General features: G+C 54.8%; 1 protein-coding gene across 2 annotated transcripts; it reads left to right on the top strand.

Annotated features, from left to right (window-relative positions):
* The first annotated feature begins 1,506 nt into the window (after positions 1 to 1,506).
* On the top strand, positions 1,507 to 11,146 carry Peli3 (pellino E3 ubiquitin protein ligase family member 3). 2 transcript variants are annotated; one of them, XM_026396433.2, is made up of 8 exons: positions 1,507 to 1,629; positions 2,739 to 2,888; positions 3,445 to 3,516; positions 5,536 to 5,665; positions 6,216 to 6,317; positions 7,057 to 7,251; positions 7,549 to 7,737; positions 9,036 to 11,146. In XM_026396433.2, the coding sequence occupies exons 2-8, from the start codon at positions 2,740 to 2,742 to the stop codon at positions 9,603 to 9,605; spliced, it is 1,407 nt and encodes a 468-aa protein (XP_026252218.1). In that variant the 5' UTR covers positions 1,507 to 1,629; position 2,739; the 3' UTR covers positions 9,606 to 11,146. The 2 variants fall into 2 exon arrangements, with proteins under 2 accessions (XP_026252218.1, XP_077654076.1); XM_077797950.1 differs by lacking the exon at positions 7,549 to 7,737.
* The last annotated feature ends 2,901 nt before the right edge of the window (positions 11,147 to 14,047 follow it).

Raw genomic sequence — 14,047 nt, 5'->3', positions numbered from 1 at the left:
CTCCTATTTTTAGGTAGGGAAATTGGTAGGGTAAATGTGATGGGGCCCAGGCTGTCTGGAAGATTGGGAGTCTTGCATGCAGCAAGTTGTCAGGGGTGGGGGACATTGGCAGATGTTCCCTCTCAGGAACAGATGAGAAAATTCCTACTCATGCCTGATAATGGAAGTCAAAGGCTACCTCCTCAGTGTGTCTTCCTTGATTTCCACATAAAACACACACCTCAAAGATAACTTAATGGTCCCCCCTTTGGCTTCTCCCAGCCCTTGCTTGTTCTTCCATACCAAGAGATACCAAAAAATAGGAGCCTCGTCTGATGCAGATAAAGTTTCTTCTATAAGCCCCCATCCTAACATGAAATGTTAGAAATTAGGTGTCCAGGGGCTGGGGATGTAGGAAACTTGCCTAGAATGCGGGAGGGCCTGGAGTCCATCCACCCACCCCCCCCCCCAAAAAAAAAAACTTAAAAATCTGGACTTCGGAGTCACTCATATAGCTGAAATCTCCCTCTTGGCCCTTTTCTAGCAAAATAGCCCTGAGCAAGTTATTTATGTAAATTTGTTTCCTCCTCTGTAAAAATGAATGATTACCATGCCTGCCTCCCCAGAACTAAAGGCTTTTTTTGTTTTGTCTTGTTTTATTTTGTTTTTTCTCAAAACCAGCACAAAGCGCCTTTTAGAGGGGTAAAAGAGGTCTCTTGCAAGCCCCAGACCTAGAGGGGCTGGCTGAATGCCCCCAAAGCTCTGCTTATCCTTTTGCTATCACAGGCACCCAGGGTGTACGTGGTGGCGGAAGAGGAGGTACGGTGTGTGCCTCTGGATACCCAGAGACCCAGAGCCAGCCCGAGGTCAAATCACTGAGAGAGAAAGTGGCCAAGCTGGGCTGGAAGACAGGTCTGTAACTCAGCGCAGCCGCTTTCCACTGCCTTTGCTGCCGACGCACACCCCGCCCTCCTTCTTCAGTATTTTCCTTCTCTCTGCTCCTCGCCCCCGCTAATTCTCCTCCTCTAATTCTGTGGCTTCCCCATATGGGAGGCGGGATCTCCAGGCAGGAGATGGGATGTCAGATCCCCCAGCCTAAAGCTACGGAAAGGGGCCTTCAGACCAGGGATCTGGCTCTGCCTCACAGTGGGTGAAGACGTCAGGGTCTCTAGGAGAACCCCCGGAGTCCCCGGAAATGGGGGCGGAGTCTGGGGACCCCTAAATGGGGGAGGGGTCTCGTAGATTTTCAAGGAGTCCCTGAGCCAGCAGAGAGCGAGAGGGAGTCCCTCAGACAGCGGTGGGCGGGGCTTTCCTGTACCCTGGGCGGTGCCCGGGGCGTGGTCTCCAGAGGGGGCGTGGTCTCCCGGTAAGGGGCGTTGCTCTGCCGACCGAGGCAAAGCTAGGCCGCAAGGGGCGGAGCCTTAGACAAGGAGGGGCTTCTGTGGGCGGAGCCAACGGGGCGGGGCCTCAATCCAGGGGGCGGAGCGTGGCAATTCGTGCTCGTCCCCCTCCCCGCGGCCCCGGGTGTCCCCGTGACGAGGCAGCGCGGAGCCGCCGCGGGCCGGGCCCATCCCGCCGCAGCGGCCCCGGGGCCAAGCAGGGACGAGGCGGGGAGGGAGCAGCGCAGAGCGGGGCCCGGAGAGCGGCCAGGTGAGGCCGCCAGGGCTGAGGGGGCGGGGGCTGCGCCGGGCGGGCGCGGGGGGCGTGTTTGCGTATCTGGGTGACGGGGGAGTGGGTCCGAGGCCGCCGCCTGTGGCTGTTTGCGCGTCTTCTCGTCCCTGCAGTCGCGGGTCCGGGCTGGGCTCTGCGCCCGTCCGGGCTCTGCCCGAGGGCCCCGGGTGTGCAGGACTGTGCACGCACGCGTGTTTATGTGGAGGGGCCGCTGGCTGTGTATCTGCGTATGCGCTGGGCCGTCATTGTGCCCGCCCGGGGCGCCGGGCACCGGCCTGCCCCAGCGCAGTCCCTACAGCATAGGGATGTTTTCCAAACTGGCTGCCTGCGGGAGACAGATCTGCTGCAGCCTGAGCCAGACGGGGGAGCGCCGCCCCCACAGGCCTCCAGAGACCCAGAGGCCTGGGGACCGCTGACACCTGAGGGAGGGTGGGGGCGCGCACCCAGGAGAGTCCAGAGGCCTGCCCTCAGGGCGAGGTCAAGATGGGGAGACTGAGGCAGATGGATGGTGAGGTGGAAGTAGGCAACAGGAGGAGAGGGGGAGGAGGGTGGGAAGAGAAATGGGAGGGGAAGGACAGTGCTGGGAGGACAGAGAGTCATTGAGAAACAGACAGACGGACAGAGGCCTAGACATGCAAAGAGGCAGAAAGATTATGATGAATAGATGGATGCAAAGAACCTGACAGAGGGTAACTCAGAGGTCCTGGGGCTAAAATCTCAAGCCAGGAATTGAGTCTTAGACCAAGTTAAAGACCCCCAAGTCCTGGGTTGCCCTTCTTCCAAGAACATCCCAGACTGGGATCTTGGCCACCAACCAAGTTGTTCCATTTCTCTGGCCCCACCAAATATGCGGGACCTCTGACTCTGCCACCTCCCCCTCTTGTTTCCATTCTGCTCATCTCCCTCCCTGGTGTCCCAGCAACCCTTGGCAGTTTAGGGGAGGCAGAGGAGAATGGTTGCCATAACAATAGATGTGTGAAAGGTCACTCTGCCTTAGCCTAGGTGGCTTGCAGCAGACTGGAGCTGGGATTGAGGGGGACTGGGGTGGGAAGCTTCAAAGCTCTCTTCTTCTCTCTCACTCTGCCCAGAATGGTGCTGGAAGGAAACCCTGAAGTGGGGACCCCCCGAACCTCAGACCTCCAGCACCCCGGAAACAAGGGCTCTTGCATCCTTTCTTCCAGTGAAGATGCACAGCCGGGCGAGGAGCCCATCAAGTATGGTGAACTCATCGTCCTGGGGTGAGCCTCCCTGATCCTGGAGGGATGGGCACCTAGCAGCCAGAGGGAGGGCCCCAGCTCCCAATAAGTAGGGCCTTCTGCCGTTTTCCCTTGCTTCCTTCCCAGCTGAAAGACAAAATTGACTAAACTTACCTCAATTCATAAATATTATTTTATCTTCCCGTTTTCACAAATTCCTGAGACCTCCCACCCAAGTTTCTGATCATATGAGAAAAAGTAACAACTGCTGCCTTCTGCAAAGCGCCTATGATGTGTTGTGTGGGGCAAAGAACTCTGGTTCTGCAACAAAACTGCTTGATTCCAATTCTGCCTCTGCAAGTTGCTGAACTCCCTGTGCCTCCATTTCCCATTCCCATTTTACAAACAGGGATGATAATATTCCCTGCCTCAGAGGGTTGTCAGGAGCAAGCAAGGAAAGAAGGAAGGAAGGAAGGAAGGAAAGAGATGATTTTTGTTAAGTATGTAGAACAGCGCCCGGGCACGTATCAAGTGATCTGGGAGGCAGGCCTGTGCCAAGCCCTTTCATGGACATTATTTCATTTCAATCTTCACAAAGATGCTGTGAGGAAGGAGGTGAGGAAACCGAGGCTCAGAGAGGGGAAGTGACTGGCCCAAGGGCACACAGCTGGTAAGTGGCAGGGCTGGGATTTGGACCCAGGTCTTTCTTACTCTAGGTCTAGTGGACTGTCACTAAGCTACAGCTCATCCTCAAGCTACAGATGGGAAAACTGAAGCCAGGAGAGAAAAAGCAACTGGAATTGGTGGCTGGACAGACCTCATCTTTTTTTTTTTCCCCCTGGTTTTGGCCTGACCTGAATTCCTGCACCTCCTTCACAGCTCTTGCCCTAGGCACAGATCCCTCTTTTTCTGCCCCAATCCATGTCTCCTTTTGGCCTCTCTCTGTCATCAGTCCAGAAGAAACTACTTGATAAGCTTTAACCTCATGATGATGATTATTAAGGAATAATAATGACTATTGCTTGTTGACACATATGTATAATGGGCTTTTTTCCCTTAAGAACAATAACAGCTAACAGTTATCAAGAGCTTGTTTTCTATGCCAAATTCTGTGCCAAGAATTTTCAAATGTTTTATCTCATTTAGTTTTTAAAATGAAACTACAAGGTAGGTTCTGAAAAATGGGCCATTAACCAGGCCCACCTGAATCCTGAACCTGGGTCCTAAACCACCACTGTCTAGACCACCCCTGACCCCATGAGAAGAACTCCAAAGGGCAAAAGCAGCGCCCCTCTTAGGGTACTTGCATGAGCATAACAGCTGCTTCATATCCCCAGGAAAGGCCTGGTTTTCCATCTGAGGGCAAGGCCACTGATGGGGGAGAATGTAGACCAATGAGATGGGCCCGTACCAGCATCTATTCTCTGCAAAGCAGGGAAGCCCCATGCTGGCTGTGCATCAGAGCCACTGGAAAGTGCATTGAAAACACACATTGACAGGCCCACCTTGTCAGAATCAGAATCAGAATCTCCATAGGTAGGGCCAGAGAATCTGGACTTTAAAAAACTCACCAGGAGATTTTGATTCAAGTGGTCCTTGTCTGTATATGGCAGCTAATCACCCATCACTTCCTGCTACATATGGCAGCTAATTGCCCATGACTGCCTTCAGAAATATAATTCTTAGCCTAGTGTTCAGGGCCCTTCTACCAACTTCATCGTCCCCTGATAACACTTTACAACCCAAATGACCAATCCCTGATCTCACAAACCCTGCCAGCCTTGGGGCCTTGGCTTAGGTTGAGCCCTTCAACTAGAAGGACATCTGCGAGTCTGGAGTCAAGCAGACCTGAGCTCAAATCTGGACTTTTTAACTTATAGGCTGAGGCAAGTCAGTCTACCTCCCTGAGCCTCCAGTTCTCATATTCATAAAATGGAAAGAAAGACACTTGCCTGGCAGGACAATGCACAGATTCCATTAGGTAATTAAGAACGTGAAGGGCCAGGAACACAGAGGTAGCAGTATATGGCAGCCATCAAGGATCTTACTCACTCCATCTTTGCTTCTCACCATCATTTCCCCTGGACAAGAGCTGCAAAGGAAGGTGGCAACTTGACATGGATGGAGATATGGAGGTAGTAGCGTTGTGGATCCATTCATCTCCTTCATTTGTTTTCTAGTAGTGGTGTAATAAGTTATAGTTTGCTACAGGTGAATCCTTTCCAGTTCTTCATGGCTTTATGTAGGTGTTCTTTCTCTCCAAAAACCTGATCCAGGGGCCAGAATTTCCTTGTGCCTTTGGACCTGGGGTACGCTTGGCTTGGGCCCAGAGGCATGTTGTCAAGCCAGTTGATGCCTGGGTCCTTGAGAAGCTGGGGACCCCTCCACTGACAGCACAAAACTGATCATTGGATATATCATTTCGACAACCCCAGCATCCAGCACCTGTCCAGGCATGGCTCAGGCATCCAGGAACACTTGGTTAATTGAATGCAAGACACCCCCCACAACACACCTAACATGCCAATCTGCTGATGTAGGGTCTTCTAGCTTTTGTTGCTTCCAGATCTTGTTTATGACAGTAGGACCTGCCTGGAGCTGGCAGTTTTCTTCAAGTCTTGCCAGGGGCTCACTTTCTCTTTCTTTCTCTCCTCCTACAACCCTTTCTTCTTAATCCCCACAACCACAGCTACAATGGGTGTCTGGCAAGTGGGGACAAGGGTCGTCGGCGAAGCCGCCTTGCACTGAGTCGCCGGCCACATGCCAATGGAGTGAAGCCAGATGTCATGCACCACATCTCTACACCCCTCGTCTCCAAGGCAAGCAGTTTATCCCAGCACCCTGTCCCAGGCCCAGGTCTTGGCCTGCCCACAGCCCCTGTGGAGCAGGGCAGTGCACTGTGCTGTCACTCACAGCCTAGTGGCTACCAGAGAAATGATGATGGTGGGAAATCCTTTGTAGTGTGCACAGGACTTTACAGTTTGCAAAATGTTTCCTTGACCTCATTCACTGGATGGAAAGGATCATTTTAGAGGAAGCCAAGGCTCCTAGAGTGGGATATGATGGTTACACAACAGTAGCAAAGGGAAAGACTTGGCCCTGGAGGATGGGGTAGAAGTCAGCTCTGCTAGTTCCAGCTGTGCAAAGCCAAGTCACTTCTCCCTGAGCTACAGCTCCCTCAACTGTAAAATGGGAACCATAGTCCATCCTTGGGGTGGCTGCAGGAGCACCTGCTGAGCGGTCCCCTTGGCACAGGATGCAGCTCCCTTCCTCAGGGTTCACTGCCAGGCCCTGAGCTCATTTCTGGCTCAGAAGGTTATATCTCTCATGGCCACATGCCCTGGGAGGTGACTTCTTTCTCCTTACCAGGCTCTGAGTAACCGAGGCCAGCACAGCATCTCATACACACTGTCCCGGAGCCACTCAGTTATAGTGGAATACACGCATGACAGCGACACAGACATGTTCCAGGTATGCTCAACCCCTCCACCAGTCTCCTGGCCTCTGAGCTCTGCAGGCATTCCAAGGTGAGGCCACAGGGCTAAAAGCCATGGGAAGGTCCCTTGTGGGTGTGGGGGGGTACAAGGCAGTGCTCTGTACTATGAAGAAGCAGGATGTCCTGGCAGGGGTTACCGGCTCTGCACTGGCATAGCAAGGCAGCTGCCATGTCAAGACACAGACATGTGATGCCCAGAGTGGGGGCCATTTGGCTTCCGAGTCCAGAGGGCAGGTGGGCAGGTGTGAGAGTCCTCATGCCTGGGTTCAGATGCCAGCTCCGTCACTCGCCACGGGATGACTTTGGGCGAGAGTCCTTTAACCTCCTGGGCCTTGCTCTCCCCAACTATAAGTGGTACTAATAATAACACTGAGGTATTCCACTAGAATACTTAGCTTAGAGACAAAAGTCACCATTTGTTGTGAATATTGAAGCCCTTCCATACCAGAGGTGTCACTTTTCCACTGTTTTATAAGCAGACCAACTAGCTTTTATTGAGTGTGGAAGGGGGGAGGTAGAGAAGGAGAAGCTTCAAGTCATATCCAGTTGGACGTGGAGACCCTATCTGGGAGCCCGGAGTCCCCTCCTCTGGGTCTGGCAGCCTCGTTGCGTGGTGGCCTTGCACACAGAGCAGCTGCTGGGACGCTGGGGAGGGAAGCTGTGAGTCCAGCTGTGCGTGTGTAACCCCTGTGCTTGCCTTCCCCTCCCTTGCAGATTGGACGCTCCACAGAGAACATGATAGACTTTGTGGTAACAGACACATCCCCTGGAGGAGGGGCTGCAGAGGGCCCTTCTGCCCAGAGCACCATCTCCCGCTATGCCTGCCGCATCCTCTGTGACCGCAGGCCACCCTATACTGCCCGCATCTATGCCGCTGGCTTTGATGCCTCCAGCAACATCTTCCTTGGAGTGAGTGATCCCCAGGCAGGGACCAGCTCTTCATTAGAGAGTGAACTAAGGGGAGGCTGGGGAGGTGCCTTTCCCTGGAGTGATGGACCCACCCACAATCATCCTAACCATGACCCAGGGAGGCCTTACAGCCCCACTCCATAGACAGCAGCCTGAGGCTTAGGGAGATCAGGTGGTGCCCAAGTCATGCCGGCCTGTCTGGGTTACCTCTGAACTTGGGGTACAGACGTAGCCCCTCTGGTACACAGCCAGCTGGGGATACCCAGGGATGTGATTGGATCCCTCATGTGGTCCCAGGAGCGGGCAGCCAAATGGCGGACCCCCGATGGCCTGATGGATGGCCTGACCACCAATGGGGTCCTGGTGATGCACCCTGCGGGAGGCTTCTCAGAAGACTCGGCCCCAGGTGTCTGGCGGGAGATCTCCGTCTGCGGGAATGTGTACACACTGCGGGACAGTCGCTCAGCCCAGCAGCGGGGGAAGCTGGTAGGTGGCCCACTCCATCTCCCACACAGCCCTTCCCAGACCTGCATAGTCTGCCCATCCCCCTGCCCAAGGTGAAAGATGACTTGCTGTCCTCATGCCTGAGGGAGCCCCAGTGGGCTCCATCTAGAACCCCAGGAGTTCTTGGCGCATGCCACTTGTCCCACGGGCAGGAGCAGACTAGCATCCCCAGGTGTAGCCTGCGCAGTGCTGAAGATTCTGGGGGGTGATGAGAAGTGGAGCTGCACAGAGACACTGTGCAGTACCAAGAGCAGCGAGGCTGCCAGCAGCTTAAAAAAATCACACCCTCTTAGGAGGGTGACACTTGGCCCATGTGTGAGTAGTTTATAGCCTAGAGTGTTGGCAGTTTGTAGTATGTCTGTCACGTACAAACAGGTTTCGCTTTATTATCCTCTCCCAGCGGGAAAGGGCCATTGGAGTAGTTCTGACAGTGCTGGCCACGTGGAAGCACCACGTGGCACAGAGCAGAGAAAGAAGGTTCAGAGCTGGGAGTGAGTCCTAGAGAGAGGTAGCATGTGGCCACTCAGGGCTCTTCCTGGGTTTCAGCATGCTGGCCAAGGAGATGAAGACCTCAGGGGAAAGCAGGGCTGATCTAGAGATGCTACTGGGAGAGTTGAGAAGCATCTTTTGTGTGTGTGTGTGTGTGGTGCTGGGGATTGAACCCATGGCCTTGTGCTTGTGGGGCAAACTATATCCCCAGCCTGATAAGCGTCATTTTTAAAATCTATGCACACAAACTATCCAGACACTTGTCGAGCTGTGTGCCAAGCTCTGGTCCAAGTACTTATGTTGATCAATTCATTTAATCTTCATGAGACCCACTTGAGATGGGGACCTGGAACCCACTTTGAGGATAAGGAGACTGAGACACAGAGAGGTTAAGCTACTCTCCTTAGAATACAGAGTTATTGAACCATGAGGTCACTCCAAAGTCCTTGCTGTTAACCATGACCCTGGGACAGCCGATTTGGCCTCAGTAGTAGCATTCTGCACAAGAGGTGTTTTCTGCCTCTTCCATTATGGGGCGGCTTTGGAAAAACCCTGTTTGCGTCCCGACCTCCTGGTTTGACCAGTGAGGACACCAAAGCCTATGCTGGGAGTGAGGGACAGCGAGTGCCTAGGGAGCCTCTGCCTGCCTTCCCACTCCCACATGACCTCCCAGCCTGCCCTGCCCTATCCAGAGAGTGTCAGTGGGATAGACAGAGGGCTTGTCTGGGGTGAGGCTGCCTGATGGTGGGCTGGGGCCTCTTAGGCTAAGGCCCTTCTGCTGCCTCTGGCAGGTGGAAAATGAATCCAACGTGCTGCAAGACGGCTCGCTCATCGACCTGTGTGGGGCCACACTGCTGTGGCGCACTCCGGCAGGGCTGCTGCGGGCACCCACGCTGAAGCAGCTGGAGGCCCAGCGGCAGGAGGCCAATGCAGCACGGCCCCAGTGCCCAGTGGGCCTCAGCACCTTGGCCTTCCCCAGTCCAGCCCGCGGTCGCACAGCGCCTGACAAGCAGCAGCCCTGGGTCTACGTCCGCTGCGGTCATGTCCACGGCTACCACGGCTGGGGCTGCCGGCGGGAACGGGGCCCCCAGGAGCGCGAGTGTCCTCTCTGCCGCCTTGTGGGGCCCTATGTGCCCCTGTGGCTTGGCCAGGAGGCTGGCCTCTGCCTGGACCCTGGGCCGCCCAGCCACGCCTTTGCACCCTGCGGCCACGTCTGCTCTGAGAAGACTGCCCGCTACTGGGCCCAGACGCCGCTACCCCACGGCACCCATGCTTTCCATGCCGCCTGCCCCTTTTGTGGGGCCTGGCTTACGGGTGAACATGGCTGCGTCCGCCTCATATTCCAGGGGCCACTGGACTAAGCTCCTGGGACCTCTGCTGCCGTGCCCGCCTGCCCACCCAGGTCTCCCACCCCCTGCAGCCCAGATGGAGCTCTGCATGTGGGACTCTACCTGTTGGCACATTGCTCACTGGCTGGACACACTGGATGGGCTGTGACCCTCCCCTGAGCTCTGGTCCCCAGGGAGGTCCCCAAGATCTCTACCCTAGTCATACTGATGAGGGCTTTAGCACCAGTGCTGTTCCAGGCTGATGGAGGGAGTCAGCCCCATGCCCCTGCCCTTCCAGGGGCATCCCACATCATGCCGCCTACACTGTGCCCTTGGGGGAGTGAAGGAGCTGTGGTTCCTGACCCCCAGCTTAGGCTGGCTGTGCCCTGAGCCTGCCAAGTCAGTAACAGGTATCTGTCCTTCCTGATGCTGCCCCGCCGGGTTCCCCTATAAACCTTGCTGCTCAGCTGCCCTGACAAATCCACGTGTCCCGCATGCACGCAGTGCCTCCAGCCCTGAGCAAGTACTAGGTGGGCAGCAGGCTGGCGCTGGCATGTGCTGATGCCCACCATAGGCTACAGTGTGTGCCAGGTGGGCTCTGGGGATGCAGAGATAATCATGTTCCCCACCTGGTGGATTTCACTATCTAGTGGAGGGTGGACCAAATTACCAAATGACAGAATTCTCAGGGCTGGGGAAGAGTCACTGCTGGCTACAGGAAAGTGAATGAGGCAAGGGAACTCAGCCTCCCTGGTGGCTTGGACTCCTCCAGGCCAATAGGATGGGGAGGGTGCTCTCTGCACAGTCTATGCAGCCTAGGGGTAGGGAAACAGGGCTGAGTGAAAGATTCTAGGGGCTGGAGCATGGACTGCAGGGGGCAGATGGGGGTAGAGCAGAGATGGGGCCAGGCTGATGGGAAGACGCTGGATGGAGGATTTGGATCCATATTTGTGGATAGCCAGGAGTCAACAAAGTAGGGAGAGGATTCTCGGCTCCAGAGCATTGGCTCTGACACAAGGGCTACTATCACTGAGTGCCCACGTGTGCCCCACACTGTGCTAACCATAATAACAACCGCATTCATTGAGCACTCACCAGGCACCAGGCTCTGCTTCTCGGAGATTTTGTTGTTTAATCTTCACACTAACCCAGGGAGGGAGGTTATTACCCTTTGCGTTCACAGGGAGATGAAGGCACAAACTCCAAGTCACATAGCTAGAAAGTGGCCAAGCCAGGACTTGAACCCAGAGCTGTCCATTGGGGCAAAGGCTGCTCCTCTCCCTGACACTATGGCTTTCCTTCAGTGAGTGGGGCTAAACTGAATGTGGTTTTCAAGTCTGTCCCATCAAATGGCTGGAGAAGGGGTCAGTGGACATCCACTGTCCATGGCCTAGCCCCATGCAGGGTCCCAGCAATGAGCAAGGCCCTTCCTTCCCAGCTCCCTGCCTGAGGAGAGACCTGCCCAAGCTGGTGTCAGAAGCTGGCAACCACAACCTGCTGGCCACCTGCACCCCAGGCCGATACAGTGGGCCATCAGCCAGGCTGGGGTGTTCTGAGCAAGAACTGAAGGCTTCTGAGAAGGTACAGGGAGTCACTCCAGAGGAAGGGCAGAGTTGGGAGGGCAGCTCAGGTGAGGGGAGCAACATAGCAGGACAGGGAAAATGCTTGGTGACCAATGAGCGTGGTGTTCAGTGGGGCAGGAAAGAGGGATGGGGCTTTGGGTATCTGGACTAGGGTCTGGTGAGCCCTGGTGGCCGTGTCTGAGCTGGACACCTTATGCATCCTTATCACGGGTTACCTATTCTTGTGAACCAAGGGTCGAGCTAGGAGTGTTGCTAGGGTTGCCCTCTGACCAACCAGGAAGTCAGGTAGAAGGACATTCTGGAAATATGAAAAAAAAGAAGGTTTTGAGTGCAGGCAGGACCTGGGTATCATCCCCAGTGCAGTAGAGAGTCCAGAGCCTTAGGAGTGCAGATTCTTGGTGGTGCACACCTATAATCCCAACAACTCAGGAGGCTAAGGCAGGAAGATCTCAAGTTTGAGGCTACCCTGAGTAACTTAGCAAGACCCTGTCTCAAAAAATAAGAGCTGCTAAGGATGTAGCTCAGTGGTGGAGAGGCCCTGGGTTCAATCCCCAGAACTGCAAAAAGGAGGAGTGCAATTTCCCCTGGAAGGAACTTCTCAGGGCCACACAGCTGGTTAGGACCACAGAGACCAGACCTGGGCTATTGAGAGGACAGAGGGCATGCTTGCATGGTGAGAGGAGGGAGATGTGACTGCATCCTTGTTTCCTTGCTAAGTAATGCTTAGTTACCATGAGATGGAGGGCAGATAAGGACGCTGGAGTGGGTGTGGGAGCGTTTCAAACCATCCTACAGCAGTAGAAACACAATTCTCCCCAGTTGTTCCCTCTTCTGACCCTGTTGGGAACCAGGAAAGGGAAAAATCTGATTCTATTTTTGGTGGGGAGTTTCAAACTCTGGGAGGGAGAAAAGCTAGGGGCACTACCCTCAGTGCTGGGGAGAACTTGTAGGTATTGGCGGGAGGGGTCAGATGGCCTGGGACTTGCCCCAGCTATGCCCTTTGTCAGATCTTGGAGCCTCATTTAAATAGGATGACAGTCCCTTCCTCATCAAGTGGCTGTGAATGTCTGGAAGGCACTGGTGCCACAGTACATACTTAACACTGCTTCCTCACCTATCTCTTTGACATTCTCCAGGGGAAGGGCCAAGGCAGGGGATGAGCATGACTCCAGTGAGTAGACAGTTCTGTGTGAGTGTGGGTATGCATGTGTTTTGGGGACAGGTGGAAGGGACAGTGTGGTGGAAGGTCTGAATAAGATTAGGCCCTAGTTCAGGGATTCCTGAAAATATCTGTATGGCCTTAGGGAAGTCAATGAACTTAGCTTCAGTCTTTCCATCTGTGCAGTGGGTAAAGTGGTATCCTATCTCAGGGGTTTTGCAAGAATTAAATGAGATTCTCCATGGCAAGCAACTGACAAAAGACCTCAGTTAAGCGCTCCCATTAACCACAATCATAAAAATGGGAATTTTAAAGCTTGGTTGAGGGTCCTGTGTACCGGGCTCTTTAGCTTGCCTGAGCCCCCTGGTGGCCATGGACCACTTTACCTCCTATGTACATTCGACTTCACCTGAATCAATCCATTTTATAATCATTTTAAAAACAATGAGAATTGAGACCTGTGACTTTCCTATAGAAAAGATGACTTTTGTATGGACATATACCCTTTTATTGAGCTCCTCCTTATAATGGCAATTGTCATCAGAGCCAATAGCTAGCAGCACTGTCGTGCCAAGCAGAGCCTTGTGCATCTTTGTAAATGAGAAACTTGGCTCCTGTGATGGGCAGTTGCTGCTCTGGGCCTAGAAGCAGGTGTCACAAGGAGAGAGTGCCAGATTTCAGTCCCTCAAACACCCCCATTTGCATGCACACAACTCTAGGGGGCAGTACTGCCCAGTCGACATTCCCTGAAGCCTACAACATCCTAGAAGTGGTTTTTCAGTTAGCCCAGTTTTCCAGCTGATGAAGCCACGACTTGGTGAGATAAAGTGACCCACCTAAGGTCACAGAACCCTTAGGTGATAGAAACCGGATTTGACCTTAGGCCACCTGACTCCACCCCCCAGTCTGATCCCGAGCCTATCACCAAGCTCCCCACTTGGCCCACGTCCAGCTCCAGGCACTTCTACATTCATGTCCCACCCAGGCCCAGGCTCCTGACGTGTAAGAGTGGACTTCCCACCGCCTCTGCCCTGGGCTGCCTTCCGGGGTCACTGGAAGCTTTCTCATCTAGCGGGCACCGGGCAAGCACCAAGAAACCGCCTGCCCCTTTCCGCCCTCGCCCTTTTGTATTGAGGAAACGGTGACTTGGAAATGTTTAGCGGCTCCCTCCAGGCCCACGCCTGTGTGTGGCGGTGCAGTGAAGCACTCGGGAGCGTTTCTCGTGCCCCTGCGCTGGCAGGACCACCTGGGCGATTCCCCGGACCGAGAGTTCTGCGGTCTCCAAAGAGTCTCCCCGCCAGATCCCCGAGTCCAGTGAGGACCGGGGAGCCACATTACTCCCACTGGGCAGGTTTCCACCTGCAAAACTGAGGTCGGGGGACGAAGGCGAAACCCTAAAGGGTGGGGTCCTGGTTGGGTGTGAGGTGAGGACCCTGATGCTCTGTCCATGACACGCTAGTCCCGCCCGGGCTCGGGGACCCTGTCTGCACGGACCAGGCCGCGGCCAGGCGGGGCACCGAAATGCTCAGCTCCTGCGCAAGCTTCGCCCCTGGACAAAAGGCCAAGGCCGCAGGGCCAAGCGCACGACACCCTAGAGCCTGGGCGGGTGGGGGTGAGGGGAGCAGGCCGAAGGAGCTTGCCTCGGCGCGCCTATTGGCTGGTGCCGCCGCCCATCTTGACTCCGGGGCCAGAGAATTGGCTCGCAGGGGCGGGGTTTGCGGAGCTCCAATGAA

This window comes from Urocitellus parryii, chromosome 4, assembly GCF_045843805.1.
Source record: "Urocitellus parryii isolate mUroPar1 chromosome 4, mUroPar1.hap1, whole genome shotgun sequence".
NCBI classification, from domain to species: domain Eukaryota; kingdom Metazoa; phylum Chordata; class Mammalia; order Rodentia; family Sciuridae; genus Urocitellus; species Urocitellus parryii.
Note: the sequence above shows the minus strand (reverse complement) of the source record. Positions and strands in the feature narration are given on the sequence as shown.